The sequence below is a fragment of the Barbatula barbatula genome (genome assembly GCF_947034865.1).
Source record: "Barbatula barbatula genome assembly, chromosome: 8".
NCBI classification, from domain to species: Eukaryota; Metazoa; Chordata; class Actinopteri; order Cypriniformes; family Nemacheilidae; genus Barbatula; species Barbatula barbatula.
This window is the reverse complement of record NC_136771.1, coordinates 6,829,213-6,850,785: the sequence shown is the minus strand read 5'-3', so window position 1 is coordinate 6,850,785 and position 21,573 is coordinate 6,829,213. Positions and strand designations below refer to the sequence as shown.

Below are 21,573 nucleotides of genomic sequence, written 5' to 3'. Positions count from 1 at the left end.
AAATCACATACATGGTCACACAAGATACAACATTGAGACGTGTTAATAGCAGGTATAGATGGCGAACTCCTGGGCTGACCACTCGTGACCCAATCGCCTGAGATGGAGTTTAATAGCAGGTGTAAACAGGGCCTCTGTGTTTGCACATGCCCAGAAAGCAGCTGCTGATTGGATGTTTGCCCCGGAGGAGAAAAAATGTGTGTCTCTCATTGTAACACAAGCTAGTTTCCCACACTCACTGTTATAGCCCTGGGCATCCAACAATTAGCCAACTTACATTGTTTCAATTACCCTCTGTCATTCCTTTAAAAAACTGCCATCTCTCTTTCTCGATTCCATGGGAAGACGTCAACCGTGTTAACAGACATGGAAAATAAGAGATGGATCACTTTTTCTCGAACAAACAAATCACAACATCCTTGGGACATGTGTCCACCTTAACATAGGAACTAACACTGACAGATGTTTCGGTAAATGTACTTTGTAGTGATATATTCGCCTACCTAGAGGCAATAATACAGAATCTCGCTCATACTGCTCTCACACAGCTCGGAGACGAAACGCTTTCACAAATTTTTAACTATAAGAGAAGATAGATCGATTCAAATTGAGACAGGCACTTGATTTTATGTATTTCAAAAATGTATCTAAAATAATTATTTATTTTTGTATTCAGTTTTATTGTAGTGTAAATTCATATTTTGAATTAGATTTTATTGTTTATATTTATAGTGTTATATAATTTTTTTAAACAATTTTGTCATGTGCTTTTGTCATTTTATTATTTATTGTTTATTTTTTTATGTTGCTGTATAAGACAAATTTTATTTTATTTATTTTTTGTTATTTTCATAATTCTAGTGCCTCAACTTAAACATGTTTCAGTTTTATTCCTAAAACAACATTAATAATATTTAGGCCAATGTTTTAACCGATTTAAATAATTTTTTAGTTTAGTAAACAATTTTCACACGTACACACACACATACACACACAAACACACACACACACACACAGGGAGACTTGCATGCTGTTGGTAAGATTAACTGTGGAGTCACAGTATATACAAGGGCAAATTCTCATGGGAACTGCAGAATCGCTGCTTGTTTTTACAAATACAGCGTGTTTACAACACAGACTAATTATAGAGAAAGTTTAGTGTAGCAATACAGTTTTGCAAGGATGTTTTAGTCTCCAATTGAAACACAAAGCTCTCCCAGACTAAAGAGCTATATGGAAACATTGAAGCAACAATTTAGCCACAAATTAATATTCCTACCAAATGTTGTTCCAAACCCTCAATTTTATTTATATAGTCCTTTTCACAATGTGCATTGTTACAAAGCAGCTTTACAGAAGAAAATAAGAAAAACTGAAATACACAAAAAAGGTACAGCACAGCACAGTGAATGGTGTTTATAGAACAAGCTAGATTATTCAAGTAAATAATATCTAATAAATGCAGTCTCCCGTTGGTTTATTTAGAATATTATGCATTAAGTGAACTTTCTAGGACTATTTGTCATTGTTTGTATATATTTACATGCATTATTAATTTGCTTTAGAAGACATTTGTTAACCGCCCAAAGTCATATTTTTACTATGGTTATATGTGATTTTTGTAGGCACTATTCAATGGCATTACAAAACTAGAAGGAGCCAGGATATTATGTGTAACCCTGACTGTGTTTGACTTGAAGAAAGGAAGACACACCACGGCACGAGGATGAGTAGTGAGTAATATGTAACTTTTATTTTCAGATGAACTATTCCTTTAAATAAATCTTCATGTAATTGAAAAAACATGTGCATATCTAGAACTCTAAAGAGTTTTCCTTACAATGTATGATGGATTTGGGGGGGGGGAGCAGACCCCTGCAGACTCAGATCTGCAGTCAGGTGCCAGATGTTGTTTTGGAGGGGGTAGATGTAGGGGAGATGTCAGTGGACCTGATCTTTGTGGAATGATCACACTTCAGATGTTGGAGTATCAAATCCTCTTAATGTTCCACACCCTGTCATTAGTGTCTTTACAAAGATAAGACCCAGATGCTGTACATGCCAGGCATTATAAAGATAGACTCTAAAATAAACAACATAACAACCTAAACCTTAACGCTTATAAAACACATATGTGGACTGTGATTGCATTCTGAAGAGCTTTTTGGTATTTTTATGCGGTGTAAAGAAAGTGTGAACATATTGTGTGTAAGAAGCTAGACTGAGTGAGAGGGAGATGGAGATAAACAGCAGAGAGAGAGAGAGAGAGAGAGAGAGAGAGAGAGAGAGAGAGAGAGAGAGAGAGTGAGAGAGAGAGAGAGAGAGAGAGAGAGAGAGAGAGAGAGAGAGAGAGAGAGAGAGAGAGAGAGAGAGAGACTAGACCAGCTGTTTTCTCAGACACATGTGAAATCAAAGGTTGGCTTTGAGTGGCCATGCAAACTAGGCCAGGCAAATTCACAAAGCTGCTAGACACACATTATGGTCCCCTTTTTAGTGCTTTTATTATTCTTATTAACACTGTTATCCAAAACAATGTACTCAATGTATACATTTTTATCAGTATGTGTGTTCCCTGGTTAACAAACCCATGATCACTTTGCACCATTGCAACCACATGTCTCCAAGTGTGAATGTGTGCGTTCAGGGCCTTTAAATGGTATAAAACAGAAGTGAGCAGTGAGCTCCCTCTGGTGGCGCTACACAAAAGTGTTTTTTTTAAACGCGAAATCCTTTTTTTACATTATTGACGTTGTATTTATTTATTTATTTATTTATTTAATAAGAACAGACACATGATAACATACAAAAAAATTGCAAAAACGCAAATACAGTTTCTTTGAACGATTATCTGCTAAACCAATGATCTCATCCTCCATAAAAATGTTACCAATGCAAACGTTCGCACGCACTGCGCTTTGTTTTTACACCGAAAGAGTCGCCTGTTTGAAAATGTAAATAAGTATTATTAAATATAATATTATTTTAACATAGTTTTAATCCAAAATCAGCTTTACAAAAAAAAGGACTTTATAAATATCAGTGACCAAGTGAAAGTAACCAGTGACTGGAAAAAAAGAAGACGTTTCAAGATGTTTTAACAAAAGCGACCACTTTTACATTATCGCTATTTTAAGAAGCGCAAAGGTATTGTTGCTACATTAATTAGGTTTGCTTTTAAGATTTTCAGTCAGGATAATAATCTGCTACCTATGTCTCCACAATCAGGACCTAAAATGGCAGCGCCGTCAATGGCAATAGAAAGTTGAAGGTGAGTGTTATAACGTGTGAATTTCATTGTGGACGTGTTTTATGTGTTTACAGTTAATCTGGCAGAAATTATGCAATATGACACGTCATAGAATATTGTGTGACATGTCACTTATTTTCTTTTAAAATGACTTGACTAACGTTATACTTTTCTTCATATCCATTTCATGTATTTAGTGTCAGCAGACATGAGCAAGCTCAAGAGCTTTTGGGATAATTATAAAGTGCTGATTGTTATGGGGTCTGGGCTCGGGTTGGTGCACTGGGGCTGGTACACGATTAAATCCAATCCGCTGTTTAAGAAGAGCAGGGACGAATATATTCCCGAGCCGGGAGTCGTATCATACGTCGCGACGTCTCCATCTCTGCCACCTCTGCCCGAGCCGAAGAAAAAGAGAGAATCCAAATCCAAGGAATAAACACCAGCTGAGGCTCAAGGTTGGCATAGGTTCCCACCTACATTTACCTGTTAACTGACGCAGAGAAGGGTGTGTTATGGTCCCACTGCTAACTAGTTTTCTCTTATCGCTGTTTATAACTTTGATAAGATTTATGTGTCTAATCTTATCTGACTTGGACGATTACTGGAACGATCCTTAAAATGTGAGAAATGGTTAAAGCATAGACTGCTTTTACAGTTGGAAAATGGCACCCAAGGAAACCTTGATGGAACAGATAACATATTCTGGGGAAAGTTGAGTCCAAATTCAGCCTGGTGATAGTAGATACAGTATGCATTGTATAATCTGTGCATTCAGAAATGCATAAAAACTATCCACATTTAACAAGAGTAGCCTAAATAATTTCCCTACCTAATTCTCTTTCTCTCTGTATCTTTTTCCACATACCTACATTTACATTTGACATTAAAATGTAGTTATTTAGCAGACGCTCTTATCCAAAGCGATTTACAAATGAGGTAAACAATGGAAGTAATTGGAACAATGGAAGGACAACAAAATGCATAAGTGCAGTAAAAACTGGTCACATATAGCCCAGGACAGTATACAAAGATAAGTTTTTTTTTTGTTTTAAATGACATGTCTCTGGCATATTAGTGGAATGCAGCAAGATTTCTTACACAGTGTTTACTACTATCTAAAGTGATTTACAGTGCTTTCAAGCTGTACAGTTTATCAATACCGTATGTGTGTTACATGAGAATCGAATCCCTAACCTTTGCTCCGCTAATACAAAACTTTACAAATTGAGCTGCAAGTTTTTGTTGCCTTCTGTCCTTATCTGATGTCTTCCATTCTAGAGTTTCATAACCCCCGACCGAAGACATTTGTGTACATTGAGGACAGTGAAGATGAGAAACCACAGCTGGCTTAGGAAAAACTGGCTGTGGGTTGCTGGTGGTGCATTTCTTGGTATCCATTTGGGAACATGGGCCCTGCAGAAGGTCACAAAACATGCAGTGCGCTCCGAACAGCAGCTCAGAAACAAGGATGTTTCAGAGGACTAATACTGCATGAGAATTGGATGTAGAACTTTAAGGAAAATATTTGTTTTGTGCTTTCTCACTGACAACATAACAGCCTATTTTCTGCCTGGTGAATATACTCAGAAACAGAATGTGTTTTCTGGAAAGATCAAGTTTTAAAGCAGATAACTAATCTATTCCCTAAAAAGGCCATGAAGTATAAGTATGTAATGAAACGAAACATAGAGGGGCATATTGATCACAAAACGCCAAACATGTTCAGAGTCCTCGAAACAAGCCTTTCTATAAATCCTTTTATGTGGGATGGCTTTATTATTGTATGATACCTGTGTGTGCAGATTGGAACGTGCTGTATATAATTGATCACTATGTGCTAGGTACAGATGTAAACAAGGATTTTTTATTGATGTACAGAATAGAAAAAAAACAAGATTCACAAGAGTCTCTTGTGTAATATTTGACTAGTAGAATATCAACACTTGACAGTTTGCATTAGTACAGTAGTTAAACATGTTTTAAAGGTCAATGTCTTTTTGATTTTCTTTAAAAGTCACCAGGAAAGGCATGGATTTCTGTTTGGCTGTTACAGCAAAAAAGGAATCACCGCTTTTCTTGATTTGGGGTAGTCTTTAAATTTCTGCAAGTAATACCTGTGAAAAAGACAAGAGGTGTTAACTGAAAAGCATCAGACAAATGCTTTGTATTATTTTAAAGTTGTCACTACAAGTCAAAATCCTACAACATTGACATGTTTTGTAACTACTGTGATAGTGGCAGCATTATCATTAAAATGGAAACATTGATTCTCAAGCTTTGTTCAATAGATTTTAATACACAGTCCAAACCTGGCGCTAATAAATATTGAGTAAAATAATCTGGTCTAACCTGATTGCTTTTATTTATTTTTATTTGTTGTTTAAATTAACTGTATTTGTAATTGACATCATCTACCATCTTGGTTTGATCCTTCAAGTTCACTATATTAAAATCCTCTGCGGGTCATTTGGATGCAGTGGAAAGCAAGAAAAATTACAACAGACTCAAACAATACATTCACTAAAAAGATAAAAACGAATATGGATAAGATAATTACTTTTAAGAATTTCCCCCATATAGCTGTCGGATTACACAAGGAACAAATGAACTGCCAAAAAGTTGGTCTGCCTGTGATTCCTGCAATGTTGTGGCATCTCACAAAGTTTTTGAAAGAAAATTGTTGGTGAAACAACAACACACACCTGTGATGGTGGTATGCTCGTGGCCCAATAGAGCAGATGGTGAAGAAGGCAAAGGTGAAAGCAGGAAAGGACCAGGTGGCCACAGCGAATCCACACCATTCAATGATCTCTCCGAAAAAATTTGCCCCAGATATCAACTCAAACATTCCCCCTGAAAATAAACAGTGAGCATACAATACAATTTTGATAAAAAAAATATACGTTTTGTTTTTATTATTTGTTAAAAGTTTTTGTTTTGGCTCTACACACTGTACAACAAATTTGACAGACAGACAATGCAACTATACGTCCCTCAAAATTCTGTTATCAGAATCAAGTAAATACTGACCTCTGGGGATTTTATAGCTGACCTCTCCTGGTTTCCTCAGGTTTCGTAAAATGTAGTCACTGTGGATGTTAATTGCCATTCCTAAGATAAAGATCAACACACCTAGAGAGAATCATCTAAATGTTAGTTTATATTTTCACAAAAGAATACATTTCACAGTTTTGTGATTTGTAAGCAGTAAAATTAAATTGGTTCCATCTTACAAAAAAACATAATCTAACATATTAAAATTATTTGGGCACTAGTTTATGTACCTATGAGAAAGCGTGTGTCTCTGTGCCAGTCTGTTTTGTATTGAGCACAGTGAAGCAAATAATGGCCCTGCAAAAATCCATTCAGGGAACAGAAGATTACTGCAGATACCACGATGTGGAGTGGAGACGGTCTGCCATTAGTCAGCAACGAATACACAAAGGTCCTGCAAGATCAATTAAATTAATGAGAAATTTGAGTTTCTTATTAAAAAATGCTGTTGAGCTGTCCTCAGGTTGTTTGTCCAATCAGACTCGCACAACCTCCCTGGCTCAACAAAGGTTGTGTAAATATGAAGTGTAGTATATTTCACCTTTACATTTAGTCATTAAGCTTTACACACAATCCACAACCAACATGTTTCAGGACATGTTAGGAAGCTGTTGATGTTTATTTTGGATTTGTTTGCTCAGGATGCTTATTTGCAGATGAGTAAACCGTAGCAGTGGCAACCTCGAGTCAGCATGTCTGTTTACCACCTGATGTATCAGCACAGACATGCAAAACATCTTTGCAACAAATGCTGTTGAAGGCATTGGATTAAGATGCATTTTATTTAGTAATATCAAATATTTTTGCAAGGTCAACTCTCGGATCACATTTGGCTTGTAAATTGTTTATATGAAGACCCAAAAGTCATTGAACCAACTTGTGAACTTTTAGGACAATCAGTAAAGGAGGGCAAAGAATGTGTAGTTTCATAATCTTTTGTTAAATTAACTATAAAATGTGTTTTTCTTGCTGACTATAAAGTAACAATCTGTTTCCACACAAAAGCAGTTCATTTAGAATGCTGCAGGAGTTTGTTTTTCATTCACTTCTAATTCAACAGAACCACTGCCGGAAATTGTTAATGACTTGTTAATCTGTGAGCAGTTATGTTCTTCTATTTTTAAGATGTGTCTTGGCGTTAGGCATTGCTGTGGTCTGAGCTCGAGACTTTAACATTTTTGTTGGCTCTAACAAAAGTTTTCCTTGCCTCGTAATACCACAAGATTGTGTTATAACTGAAAAAGTAGCTACTTCCTATACACAGCTTAATAGGTCATCTGCAAAACTTTAGACATGGTCTTAGTACTGTCACTGTCAACATTTTGATTTAAAAAAATTACTGTTATCACATATTTAAAATAAATTGTATTGATTTTTAAACCACCGTTTTAAACCATTTCTTTGTAAATATATTTAACTTACTTTTTATTTATCTCTTTTTATTTCTATCAAAAGCACCTTCTCATCTCGACTTAAAAGGACAGTTCACCCAAAAATGAAAATTCTGGCATAATTTACTCACACACAGGTTGTTTTAAACCTGTATACTTGTTTTTGTTCTGTTGAACACAAAAAAAGATATTTGGAAGAATGTTTTCAGTTCTGGAACATCATCCACTACAATATTAGTAAACTACTATTGTATATTATTTTGTTGAACACAAGATTAGATATTTTGAAGAATTTTGTAAAAACAAACAGTTCCAGGGCACCTCTGACTACCATTTATTTTTCCTACTATGGTAGTCAATGATGTCGCTGAAGTGAAAATTGCCAACAATAGTCAAAATATCTCTCTCTGTGTTAATCAAAACAAAGTCATTTATACAAGTGAAATGACAAGGGTATGTAAATGAAGAATTAAAGAAATTGGGTGAATATCCCTTTAAGGACTTCGAATTACCCTATAAAAAAGCTGACATGCCTTGTCTTGAATACAAAACACCAAATCAAAACCACCCTGGCAACTTCAATGTTGGCAATGTGCTTAAGCGACATTGGGTTACTGTTGTCAAAGATGCAATAGACCAGAAGGTTGTTACTTCTTACCTTTGAAAGTAGTGCAGACAAAAGGTACAGAGAAGCAGAATTTGTCCCATACTAGACAAACTTTCTGTCGTCAAAACCAATAGCACAGGAACTAAGAATGATGGAAATTCCTGGATAAACCAGCCTGCCTTGGCTGAAACCATCAACCCTGTATTCTTTGTGTCCACATAGCGCCCATATGGAGTGTGTATTGTCATTTGGCGAAAGAGGTATAGGAGTCCTCCGATTACAAATGTCCAGCTTCCATAGCAAACTGTGTGTTCCTGGCAGATCATTGTAAAAAACATCGTGGCACTACAGGCTACTGTTTAACATTCCAGAGAAGCAATGGGGTGAAGCTCAGTGAGGAATGTCACTTCCCCATGTCATGAAGTTCCTCCCTCCAGATTTCATTGGTTATCAGTATGTCCATGCATTGTAATGTACAGAACATACACATTCATCCACCCTAAAGGGTCAATGCAGATAAAAGGTGGAGTCAATCAGTTACTAGTCTCTCTCTTTCTATCTCTCTCTTTCTCTCTCTCTCTCTCTCTCTCTCTCTCTCTCTCTCTCACATACCCACAACTACAAAACTTCGAGACACTGACAAACCCTAACTCGTCCTAAATGTTCACTAAAACAATCACTAAAACCAACTGATAACACATAACCGCCTGACATAATACACAAACATACAACTAGGTTTTACGTTTTTAAAATGTACACTTCTCTACCAAAAGATAATAATTTGCATTATGAGCTTTAATCAGCATGAATTCATTTGGCATACATGTAGAAACAAGGTAAAATAAGTTAAGGTTTATTTTCAATCGTTCTACGTAAATATAAAAAGTTCTACAGTTACTTATACAATTATTTATAAACACGAGGACCTTTATTTGAAGTCTAATTTTTTTTTATACAAGAATAAGAATTTTACATAACACACAGATGATCACTTTATGGCTGTGCAATATGGACAAAATAATCATAGTGCTATTTTTTTAAGGAAAATTGCAATTGCGATTTTATTTGAGATTTTGGCAATTGTTTTTGGTTTTTTAAACATGTAACATTCTAAATGTATTCAGTGCACCAGAAGTGCAAAACAGAACATTTCACAATGAAATAACATTTCAACCACAATACAACTGTAATAGACTGTCTTTAACAATAAATTATGGTTAACTAACCTAAACTATATACGATCCATTGTCTGTGGTGCAAGACATCTGTTGCTCTTCAGAAAGCCCCATGATGCTAAAGCTTGAGACATTTTCTCCAGTGTGATCTTCTGGAAAGTATGCTGTCTGCAAGCATCGACTTTTTATTTCCCCTGCTTAAGCTCGTATTCAACACCCGCCTTACATTTCTCATTTCTAAAAGAGTAACTCGTGTGAAATATGTGCGAGAGGGCATATCCTGTAGTTAATGAGGGGGTGGGGACTAAGGTAATTGAAGTGCACAGGTGATGCGGGTTAAAGGGCTGATAAAAATGCTGTTGAAGATGCTATTCGGGATGATTAGTGTCTCCGGCGATGAAGACAGGTAGCTAGTTAAAGGGGGTGTTACTACAGTTACTACAGTTACTACAGTTACTACAGTTACTACAGTTACTACAGTTACTACAGTTACTACAGTTACTACAGTTACTACAGTTACTACAGTTACTACAGTTACTACAGTTAGTTAGTTAGTTAGGACCTGCTTTGGTGGTTAGGAGAGCCCCGGACAGCTAAACGAGATTTGACAAACGGTCTTGTGGATTATTGGATGATATCCGGCCTGTGGATCTGAGCGACTACTCGAGCTGCGCCTTCTTTATACGGGTGCCACCGACCCCTGGATTATATCCTGAGTCCTGACCCAGGCGGAGATCAAGCTCCGTGCCTCCTGTCTTCGGGATCTGGCGTCGAGGAGATTAAAGCAAGCCTTGACTAAAGGGGCATGTGCCATATGAGTGTTTTTATGGTTTTAATTAAATAAAGCTGTCATACTTATTCCTGGAGTGTTTGGTCTCTGACTTCCATTTGCCCTGTTGTTACACTACGATGCCAACAGAGCATGATGACAAACGAACGTCTGTCATTTTCGGATTGGTTAAGCGAATTAAGTGCTCAAGCATTAAATAATGACAGTAAAAACCCCTTTGCACAAAACGATACGGCATGCTCCGGACGAAACACGCACTTTTGACAACTTGTGATGTGCCGATTACAGAGTTTGGGCCCGATGAGGTCGAGCTCAGTGGGGGTAGCACAGTGCCACAGGAATTAACAGGGACTGTTTACGGTCAAAAAGGGGGAAGGCCCCTACGAGCCAAAAGACCGCCGGAGCGGGTTGGAGAATGGACTTTCTAAAATGTTCGTATTGTTTACATGCATTGTTCTGGAAAAAAATGCATGTCAAATGTTATATAACAAACCTGTCAAAGTAGTAATGTTCTCTCGTAATCCGGGTGGTTTTTGTTATGCACTTTTAAGAAAATTGATTTACTGAAGTTGTTTCCTTGCTATACATCACTTTTGATAGTAGCCTATGCATTGTTTTCTGTTGTTAACCCTTATTTCCACAGGACAATAGGATTGACAAATTGATGCTAACCCATGATGGACTATAAACACTAGGGATGGGCGGATCGATCCTATCGATACTTTCGATACTAGCGTTGTGTCAAAAAGATCGATTCTCAATTAGAAGTATCGATCCTATCTGTTTTTTTGGTGATTTTGTGATACTTTAATAACAGTAGTACGCCGTATATTATTGAAATATTTACTTAAATAGGAACTGCAATGGGAACTACTTCTTCCGTTGTATCTCCGCTTGTCAAGACAGTGTTCTGTTCGCTCACTCTGTTTAAGACAAGCAAGCACGTGTGACGCGAAGTTAAAGAGTGCGTGGCTACGGTCATCATGACTGAAAGAAAAAGAAGCATAATCTGGAGATCATAATCATAATCTAACCCTTACCCTAACCCTAAACAGGATGAAGAGGAATGTCAACATTTACTTGTTTCATCTCAAAAACCTATAAAGGGTAGAAAAAAGTTTGTGTGACGTGAATTTGTTATATAGCCTACAGTGTTATCTTTGTTTATTTAATTAATAATGTTCAGTATTTTTTAATAAATGTAAAAAAAATGTCCATTGCAGTTTATTTAAAATGAATGATGATGGCTATAAAATAACTATATAAAATCACTCGCATAAAAACATTTCATTCTAGTATCGGTATCGATATCGACATCGACGATGTCTTGAAAGTACTAGGTATCGGATCGGAAAGAAAATAATTGGTATCGCCCATCCCCAATAAACACTACGCCACGTTGGATTCAAAGTGGACTGTTAAAGTGAAATTTGCAATCTCACTTTGCCTTTTCCGGTAACGTGCCCCCTACCTCATGGACTGTCTGCCCATCTGTTGGGTTGGGTCATAAACCCAGATTTTCATGTGGAGTTTGTGGACTATACGTTTATTTTCAAAGTATTAATATTACCCTTTTCTACATTTAGTTTAAACTGGTAAAAGTAAATAATGAACATATGAAATTATGTTAAATGCCTGTTTTCTCTACTATGAGTAAGTTTAATGGCAAACAGTTGCAAATATTACCAACAGGGGGAGCAAAGACGATGCACAGCAGCTACAGTCATTCAGGTCCATTTACACTTAAGGTGAATAACCATATTTAAGAACTAATTAACATGTTTCTGAAATGGTAGTAAATATATAGATTGCGTATACAGCTTGCCGTGTGTGTGTGTTCAGTGAGTCTGTGTTGTGAGCGTATGGGCTTGTGCGTTGTGTCTGTGTCACTTTGCTCTTCATTTTTTTCTTTCGATACATTTGATATATTCCTTGTAACTTAAGTATCATGTTTCATGTACAGCTGCTTTGTGAAAATTGCAAAACAAGTTGAGGTCACTCGCTATTTGCTTGAATGTTTTTTGTCCCCGCGCCCATATGCAGTCCTCAGTTGTTCTTGTGATCTGGAGTTGGCTACCGTTCACAGTACACCAGAGTACCCGACCGCTACCTCATTTTATAGGCAATGAAAACTAATTCTAAGAGTCCCTCGGGAGCCGCAGTAATGCAGACCTCTAGTGGACAGTCCATTAATACAAACCCTTTCATTTTGCATCAGAAGTAGACTACTAAAATATTAGTGATCAAGCTATAAAAAGAAGGCTTACATTTCTAAAAAAAAAACTGACCTTAGACGAGTCATATTAGACTCAAAGTATTCAGAGTTTTTAGCCTTACCTTTCCCCCTGTTGGAGACATATGCAACTGTTTGCAAAGAAACGTAGCTCATGGTAGAAAAAACAGGCATTATTTCATGTTTATTATTATATTTTTCCTGTTTAAACTATATATATATATATATATATATATATATTACAGAAAATTTTACTTCAACATTTCTTTAACCGTTTTTCCTTTTTTATTTAAAAAAATGGAAGTTTTTTGATCCTTTGTTTTCATCATCAACCCAAAAAACGGAAACGCCCGATGCCCGATTGTGACGTTATAATTTCAAAAGGAAAATGCGTTAACCTCGGAAACATGCGCACAAGAACGTTGCAGTATTCTGAATTAAAATATAAAATAATTCATAAATAAAATCGCAGCCTTATGCGGTATAGAAATCTTATGTGCTCAAATCGCGATTGTCTTGCGATTAATTGCACAGCCCTATTTTGTACCCACTGTTACAATCCTAATAGTAATACAGCAGAGAATAAAAAAGTAGCTAAACTATACAGGTGATAACTTAAAATAAATTAATAAATTAAAAGGAAATTATTGTGCTATTACTTGCATCTTCAAAGGCTGAAAGAAATGTATATTATATATTTATATGTCATGTATATTTGTGTGTGTTTGGGGTATAAAAATATATGTACATTATAAAAAAGATTGGGTAAATATACATTAAATAAAACCGAGCATCAGGTGACGCGAATCACATGGCGAGGTGACGTCACCACCAGCTGATCACCATCACTTCCTGAATGAGATTCGCGATGTTGTGACGGTGACTCTCTTCAAATCATTATCGGATCATCCTTCATGTAAATTCTCTCGCATTAACAGGTATTTCACTGTTTCCCCTTGTAAGCTTCGTGTTAACTTGTTTGAGTTTTGATCGGGGGTAGAACTGGATAACTTTCGAGTCACATTCATTCGGAGGGGGGAGCCGCGGATCACAGTGAATGCTAAGATGATCTGGGTTCGTGAATCATAAGTGCGTGACGTTATTCATTTATATTATCTATTGCACTTAAATATCATTTTTCGTGAAAATCTTTGCATTCGTTCCAGAGATTCTTTCTTTATGTTCATGGTAAAGTTTGGTGTCGTTTTGCTACAATATTTCAAACTCGGATGTTAGAAAAATACTGCGAAAGTGCCTGTCTAACACCCATTGGCTGTTCTGCTCTCTCTTGAGATGCAGGTGCATTCAGTTCAACTGTCTGCTCCACATCCATCAGGTTCTGGCATCATGAACACTGCCAGGCCATCCCACATTGATATTAGTAAACCTGTTAAGTAGACAGATGTTTAAGCTTATTTTTTTAACAATCAAACAGTCTAGAATAACAGATATGAATTACTGCATGAGTATTCGCTGTGATTTGTGGTGGACGACGGCCTGTAGTATAATGGAGTACAGTGTGAACTCTGCATAAGGGATCCACCCGTTTACCCTCCTCTTGACACCATCGGGACCACAGGGGTAATTTGGGCAAAAAGAGACAGATTAAAACACCAGGTGTTTTACGGTATGCATCTCCTTTGTCCACTTGTGATCCGATCGACCGAAATGCATCTTTATACCAGATATAAACAGGGCCTGAGGTATGTGATTTGATGCCTATTGCAGTTCTGGGCGTTTCGACTGCGGGAACGTTGTCTTCATGAATACTTCAGAAAGTGAAGAAGACTCTTATAATGAGAGATCCGCTCTGGTCCAGTGTGAAAGCCCAACAATACCCACATACAATCGAGAGCCCAACATGTCTCTGCCCCAGGACACAGACACCAAACAGGTGAGTGGAAATGATTCCCTCTCCTTTTAAACTAAAGTGTTTTTTAGAGTATTCACATACATCTGTCACACTTACAAGACTTAAGTATTGTGCCCTTTGGGTTTTGTGGTAAGTACAGTTTAAAGGACATTGTAACTGTATGATGTTATACTGTACCTAATGTTTGTACTTGGTCTTGTTCTTGGTCATAGAAACCTTAAAATAAAATAAAAAAATATTTTTTAGATGTAGATTTTATACTTAAAGTTGTGTTCTTGGGTTTTAATGACATCATTATTCTAAAATATGAGGGAATCATTTTTTTTGTTTGAATGTAATATTAAAATCATGAAAATGTTTATAATAAACTCTTGATTCTCTTAGCGACGGCCACTCAGCTCAGGTCCGGGTGAAGCAGAGCAGGTGGAAAGAGAGAGAGCGCACACTCCCGATGGGGAGGAAGAAGAGCTGACCCTCAAATATGGAGCCAAGCACGTCATTATGCTCTTCATCCCAGTTACGCTCTGCATGGTGGTCGTCGTGGCAACGATCAAATCTGTCAGTTTCTACACGGAGAAGAGCGGACAGCAGCTGTACGGTTTTATCTTTTGTAGAGGTCATCTTATGCTGTTTTGTCAATGGCTAGCTCCATGGCTTCTTGTTTTATCGGTCACAACCCTTTTGACCTTTTATTTTTTACGTTCTGCTTTTCAATCTGAATATATACCTGAGCATACCTACAGAAATGTACTTTAAGGTGTTAAAATGTCTGAACTACTCCAAATCGCAACGCTCTGTTTTGCAGCATCTACACTCCCTTCGTAGAGGATCCAAACTCTGTGGGTCAGAGGCTGCTGTCATCCTTCCTTAACACCATCGTCATGATCAGTGTCATCGTTGTCATGACGATCATACTTGTGGTGCTTTACAAGTATCGCTGCTATAAAGTGAGACCCTCCTTTTATTACTGTAGCTGTGGCACTATACTATCTGCAGGGTTTCATTTACAGAGAAACTGAATTCAAACAGGCTATATTTTATATCTGTGTGTAACTACATCATTTTAAAAAGTTGTATCAATTTTTTTCTGTTTAAAAATGAACGTGCAGAGTGTGCAGAGCTGTAATCTAACAAATGATAAGATTATAATAAGATTAGTTAGATTTGTAGATTTAACCAAAATTTGTGTTCTTGAGTTTTGATGACTATATTTAAATCTGGTAAGAAGTGCCTTTCTGTTTCCAAATCAGTTTTTTTTATTTGTTTTGTCTGTGTTTGTTTAGTTTATTCATGGCTGGCTGATTCTGTCTTCCCTGATGTTGCTTTTCTGGTTCAGCTTTATGTATCTGGAGTAAGTGAGCTTTTCTTTCTTATCATATTACATATTTACAGCAGAGGCATGTAAATGTGGATTTTCTTTAACTTGGGAGGAAGCTTTGAGTTCTTCAGTTACAGTATGTGTATATAGCACAATATAACATTTTCACAAATTCAAACATTTAAAGTGTTTGTTTATCAAATCAACCCTTTCCAAATCGTATCATGTGAGTGGAGAGTTGACTTTTATTGAACGCTTTACTTTACAGAGAGGTGTTTAAGACATACAACATCGCCATGGACTACCCAACATTAGCGATGATCATTTGGAATTTCGGCGTGGTGGGAATGATCTGCATTCACTGGAAAGGACCCTTAAAGCTGCAGCAGGCGTATCTTATCGTCATCAGTGCTCTCATGGCTCTCATATTCATCAAATACCTCCCTGAGTGGTCGGCGTGGGTAATACTGGGAGCCATTTCTATTTATGGTACATTTACGAATTTGCGACTGCATTTGTTCATTCACGTCTGAAAGACAGTTTGTTGTTTCTTGTTCTTTAAGGAATAGTTCTCTAGAAAGAAAATGTATTTCATAGTTTACTCGCCCTTTTGTCATTCCAAACCTGTATGACTTTTTTGACACAAAAGAAGAGATTTTGAAGAATGTTGGTAACCACACAACATTGGCCCACATTGACTTCCATTTAATATGTTTGTTCTTCAGATCTGGTAGCAGTGCTGTCCCCGAAAGGCCCGTTAAGGATGCTGGTTGAGACAGCGCAAGAAAGAAACGAGCCAATTTTCCCTGCCCTTATATACTCATGTACGTATTCAAAAACGAAAGCAAGTACTTACGGCATATAACCTCAGAGCAAATGTGTTTGCATGTAGGCCTGAAGGATGAAATTCTTTAAATCACTGTTGATCTTTTTCAGCTGCTATGGTGTGGATGGTTGGCATGGCAGATTCTGGTCATCAGGATTCAGGTTAGTACTTTACTTTAGCGTTTACTAAATTACTAGCACTTGTAGAAGAACTTTACATGTATAAAAGTGCACCATTAATTGCAGACATTCAAATATTGATGTCATCATAGCTAGTGAAAGACACCTTGGTGAGGGCGGAGCTCGGCAACAGCGAGGGGTGGAGTCAGATGATGATGCACCCCAAGGACAGAGGCAAGGATATTCAGCAGAAGAGGACCTTGAAGAAGACCGTAAGTCATTTCCATGGCGTCTGTAATATTAAGGTCATTTCTAGGTATACATTGCACTGAATTATATGGGCCTTTATGGATTTTGTGTTAACATGATATGCTTTGCTTGAAGAGCTTGTATTGTCAAAGGGGCTCACATGTACTGATGACAATGAGGTGGGGGGGGATTATGCCCAAGGAGGAATGGCAAAGCTAACAAACAGGTTTTGCATTACACCCAACTGCATGTTGGTGGATTTTTTCACAGGAGGCGTGAAACTGGGACTAGGAGACTTCATTTTCTACAGTGTTCTGGTGGGAAAGGCAGCTGCCACCGGAGGAGACTGGAACACCACGCTGGCCTGTTTCGTGGCCATTCTCATTGTGAGCATTTATAAATACATCAATATGTATGGACAAGGAATGAAAACCATGTGATGCTTAGAGCCATTGAGATGGAGAGTTGCTTCAACTCCGTTGTCTCCAATGGAATTTTTTTTCACAGCAATGGTGGTTCATGGAGGCTCTCAATAGTTCCCGGAAGTTACTAGTAAAGCATGGAATTGTTGCTAAACAGACCGATTGTGACGAACGTTTAACCAATTGAAAGACGCAAGTCATGTATCGCATAAAAAAGATAAGAAATAAAGCATTTACAGAGAAAATATAACTTTCTGGAGCTATCTGAAGGCTCCATGAATCACGTGACATGCGAAAATGTCTAACTTCCGTTGTCATGACTCTCTCTCTCAACAACATGTGATGCTAAAAGCAAACAAGGTAATGAGCTGTCACCCCTTGTGTGGGCACCGGTCAGGCCTTAGGAAGAATGATCTTAAGGCTCAATTCTTGAATACTTGATTCTGATTGGTCAGTCGTGGCATTCAGATTATGTCTAAAGTTTCTGACAAAATGTTTTTGCTTGTAGGGACTGTGTTTGACACTTCTCCTGCTGGCCATTTTCAAGAAGGCCCTGCCAGCTCTACCCATCTCCATCACGTTCGGTCTTGTCTTCTACTTCTCCACTGACAATCTGGTACAGCCCTTCATGGACAGCCTGGCTTCCCACCAGTACTACATCTGACAGAATCCCAACGGGTTACAGAAGAATTTTAAAACCCCTTCAGTCGATATGTTTAAACAAGATGAAGACTTTTTTAGTTCTCATGAATCTGAGCTGGTTTCCGTCTGATTTGAAGCTGTGGGTGAGGAGCTAAAATCTTGATAATGTTACAAGCAAAGTTATGACAGTTATGAGGTGGTCAAAATGGAGCAGTTTTTTCAAATGCAGAATAGTTTCTCTATTTTGCGTACCTTATGAAGAGATAAATGGGGGTGCAATATTACTAGCATTCAGAGTGGTGCCGAATAACTGTTTTCATAGTAAATATACATAAAATACTTTAAAAAATATTAAGTAAAAGATTGTTTGCATATGTGGCCTGTTCCCAGGTGGTGTGTGAACGTGCAAGTAGGTCTGCCAGAGGTTAAAGCTTTGCCGCATAATAAACTAATGACACACTTACATTTTGCTTTGTAAACATTCATTTTTCAGTTAAATAGCCCCATGGATGTGTACCAATTCTTTACCATTATATTTGTTTAAATCCTATTTGTTGGTTACTGTTCTTTTTGTGTGGATGAAAGCCACATTCACATTAGTTTACTAGTTTAAATATGGTCCTTTGTTTACAATAATCTGGAAATTCTTCAAGACCACATTTTGCACACTAGGAATTGATTTAAGAATGTCTAGACTGACCAATAGTGGAGATGGTGGCTCATATATATTGTTGATGCCTTTGCTGTTGTTTTGGTGCCACTAAAGATAACGCACAAGAACCAGTGCAATGGAGTTGCAGTTTTATATTAACATAAACCACAGAAGTTAGAAACAAAAATGTCACACACCAGTTTGGGGTTGTAAACAGGTCAGTAGTATGTAAAACGTAATATATTTTTGTTTTAATCATGCTTCGCTTATAATTTTCCCAGCATTTTAAGTTAATCCTCAGTATAAAACATTGAATTATATAAGTTATTAATAATGAATAACAATTTCTCTCAAACTAAAAGCTCTGAAATTGATTTAATATACTGTTCTTTAGCTTTAACACAAATCCTTGAGATACTGCTCTATGAAAGTAGAGACATGTTAGTTGTGGTTGCTTTAGTTCGCTCTTTAAAACTGATGAAAGCAATTTGGCGATATTTTGCTTTTATTGAGATCTTTATACTGAAGAAATTATATTTACTACAAATGAAATGTGTATGTTTACGATTTAAAATTGTTTCCTTTACGAGTGTTTTTTTTAAATTGTGTACAATGCTTTGTGTTGTGTAATAAAATATTGATCAAGCAAATTAATCAGAATGATTTATTTGGGATATGCTGTACAACCACGTTATCCAATATTTCAACTTTTTTGTGGTTTTACCCCTCAGCAACCTGTCAATTAAAATAACAGAAGTCTCTGCTTGAACATGTTTATTTGAGTAGAGTAGAAAAGAAACTACATTTAAGTGGGAAAAGAAACAACTTGGATAGTGTGACTCCATTAAATTTAATTTTACAACAATGAACACAGATCCCTATTAGTCTTCTGCTGCATTTCGTCTGTACTGTGCCGTTAATTCCGTTCTTCAAACTGGGATTTATTCTTCAGCAAAAATGCGGCTAAAAACTCTATAGGATTTGGAGGCCTAAAGGAAGAAAGTGAGATGAATAATGACGTTAGATACACAGATTTTACTGTTCCCAATCAGATGTGGAATTCACAAAGTACAACTTGCTTTTCAACCCATGTTAAATATCCTTTGGTCAAAGTACACCGCAAGTTAGACAACTTCTGCAATTATGAAAACATGGTTATAGAAACAAACAGCTAAACCAAACTGTCCTTGGTTTAACAGTGTTCCTGTACTGACACCTATTGTTGTGAATGCGGAATCGCACAAAAAACAGCAGAAGTTTTCAGTTACTGCTGCTATTATAAGTTGCTTGCTTTATTTATTTACCAGTTGTAAATGATAATAAATGGAGTATTATTCGGGTGGTCATGAAATCTGTCTGCATTCCTTTTGTAAAAATATAGCCATCAGCAAGACAATGTTGCATTTGGTAAAATGTTAGCGTTCCTATACAGACCTTTCCTTGGCGAGAACCGACAAGCCCTGCAAGAGAATAGGAACAACAGTCTGATCCAGATATGCTCGCGTGGGAAGAGTCTGCAGGGTCTGGGGATCCACCTTCTGTTTGGTAACTTTTTCCGCCGTTTTCTCATTCTCCACTATTCTCTGGTAAGACACATACAAGCACACGAATTCAAGCATGAAGCTTTTTTTTCAACCTGATCTTTAGAATTGCACATTATTTACACTGTCATTTACAAATAATAAATTCAGATCCACATCTTCATGTTTTTATGAGCCATCTGAATCTAAAACCCGTGACAACACTTTACATGACACACAGGAAGGCCTGTGAACTGTAAGGAGCAAACAAGAACTTCTGATGTTCCACCTGGATGTTTTCAGAAAGGCCGTATTCTGCATGAGGATTTTCTGGAACCTAAAATAAGAAACTCACAATAATGCCAACTGCTCAAAACAAACAGACAACAAACTCTTACTGAAATAGTGTAGTGGTACTTACAGGACCCTCCATGCTCTGCTCTGCATCAGTATGCTCTACAACCAAAACCAAAATAATGGATTATTCATGTAAATCACACGAAACACAGTAGCATCGTTTTAAAACACATTACAGACACCTTGAACCAATACACCAACAAAAAGTACCAAATGGGTGTTTTGCACAATGCATCTCGCTGTGCCATAGAAATACCAGCATTGTTTAAGATTATAGTAATGCTATAATGTAATGTAATGTAACACGATCACTTAAAAACTCTTTTTACACATCGGTGCTGCAACTGTAAAAATAAAAACACATGTATGAATTCATTGATCTTACTGCAGTCAATGGCGGGATTCAATGAGCCACTGAAGAAAAGCTAAGCAATAGCAATGTTTTAAACAATCTGACGTACGCAGATATCTGTAGATCTCCCCACCACATGCTAACACCAACAGGTGCTAAATTAAGAGAAAACACCAACTCTACACATTTTAAAAATACGAAACAAACCACAAAGGTTAGCAACACATCTTACCGTCCGCCATGGTTTGTTGTTGGTTTCTACGCGATTGGCGTTGCGCATGCGCAGAACATCCATTAATACCGATTTATTTGTATTATTACGGGATGCAAATAAATAAACACAAAACATATCAAATCTATTCAAATATAAATGAGTAAAATAATCAGGGAGAGATAACCGGTTAAATAGAGTTTATTCGATACACGTTTCCTAACAAGGCGGGGCTTAAATGTCAGGACGGGCTGAGTACTTTTCTCAGCGCTGGTCACACTAGACCAATCAAAGTGGTTTAAGATTACAGGATTTTTATAGTAAATGAAATATAAATTGCTAGTTGATTCACGTTTGCATATAATTTATTAATTATTGTACAAATAACATATTAAAATAAAACAACTTTAATTTGTTGTAACTCCAATATGATAATTATTTGAATGGTATAAGCGTATTTAGGGTTTAATCGGATTTCTTTGAACACGTGAAAACACAAACCGTACACAAACACACTAAAGCAACAAATAAT

At 37.0% G+C, this 21,573-nt stretch overlaps 3 protein-coding genes and 1 long non-coding RNA gene across 6 annotated transcripts; 2 read left to right on the top strand and 2 right to left on the bottom strand.

Moving 5' to 3' along the window:
- Positions 1-3,209: 3,209 nt before the first annotated feature.
- On the top strand, positions 3,210-5,735 carry LOC306897422. The gene is made up of 3 exons (XR_013787007.1): positions 3,210-3,268; positions 3,445-3,705; positions 4,529-5,735. It is a non-coding gene; the product is annotated as an uncharacterized lncRNA (long non-coding RNA).
- On the bottom strand, positions 5,093-8,628 carry srd5a2a (steroid-5-alpha-reductase, alpha polypeptide 2a; the record flags this gene model as incomplete). The annotated part of the gene is made up of 5 exons (XM_079462151.1): positions 5,093-5,364; positions 5,953-6,103; positions 6,281-6,382; positions 6,535-6,698; positions 8,354-8,628. The coding sequence occupies 5 exons, from the start codon at positions 8,626-8,628 to the stop codon at positions 5,298-5,300; spliced, it is 759 nt and encodes a 252-aa protein (XP_079318277.1). The 3' UTR covers positions 5,093-5,297.
- Positions 8,629-13,308: 4,680 nt separating this feature from the next.
- psen2 (presenilin 2) lies at positions 13,309-19,253 on the top strand. 3 transcript variants are annotated; one of them, XM_079462145.1, is made up of 11 exons: positions 13,309-13,438; positions 14,229-14,394; positions 14,758-14,966; positions 15,179-15,320; positions 15,657-15,724; positions 15,960-16,180; positions 16,417-16,515; positions 16,628-16,678; positions 16,789-16,908; positions 17,156-17,271; positions 17,816-19,253. In XM_079462145.1, exons 2-11 carry the CDS (start codon positions 14,263-14,265, stop codon positions 17,969-17,971), a joined length of 1,314 nt encoding a protein of 437 aa, XP_079318271.1. In that variant the 5' UTR covers positions 13,309-13,438; positions 14,229-14,262; the 3' UTR covers positions 17,972-19,253. The 3 variants fall into 3 exon arrangements, with proteins under 3 accessions (XP_079318271.1, XP_079318273.1, XP_079318272.1); XM_079462147.1 differs by having other exon boundaries at positions 13,348-13,589; XM_079462146.1 differs by having other exon boundaries at positions 13,348-14,127.
- A 105-nt stretch (positions 19,254-19,358) lies between these two features.
- dpy30 (dpy-30 histone methyltransferase complex regulatory subunit) lies at positions 19,359-21,106 on the bottom strand. Its single transcript, XM_079462152.1, has 5 exons — positions 21,063-21,106; positions 20,543-20,577; positions 20,411-20,458; positions 20,036-20,184; positions 19,359-19,590 (listed from the first exon to the last, which is right to left on the bottom strand). Exons 1-5 carry the CDS (start codon positions 21,070-21,072, stop codon positions 19,518-19,520), a joined length of 315 nt encoding a protein of 104 aa, XP_079318278.1. The 5' UTR covers positions 21,073-21,106; the 3' UTR covers positions 19,359-19,517.
- Between the last annotated feature and the right edge of the window lie 467 nt (positions 21,107-21,573).

What these genes read in the sequence shown, in the direction of transcription:
- psen2 (XM_079462145.1), top strand. Translation starts at nt 14,263, where the DNA reads ATGAATACTTCAGAAAGTGAAGAAGACTCTTATAATGAGAGATCCGCT. An exon ending in GAGAAGAGCGGACAGCAGCT is followed by an intron (nt 14,967 to 15,178) that starts GTACGGTTTTAT and finishes TCTGTTTTGCAG; the next exon opens with CATCTACACTCCCTTCGTAG. An exon ending in TTCTGGTCATCAGGATTCAG is followed by an intron (nt 16,679 to 16,788) that starts GTTAGTACTTTA and finishes ATGTCATCATAG; the next exon opens with CTAGTGAAAGACACCTTGGT.
- dpy30 (XM_079462152.1), bottom strand. An exon ending in AGCAGAGCATGGAGGGTCCT is followed by an intron (nt 20,459 to 20,542) that starts GTAAGTACCACT and finishes TTCTTATTTTAG; the next exon opens with GTTCCAGAAAATCCTCATGC. An exon ending in GCCTTTCTGAAAACATCCAG is followed by an intron (nt 20,185 to 20,410) that starts GTGGAACATCAG and finishes GTGTCTTACCAG; the next exon opens with AGAATAGTGGAGAATGAGAA.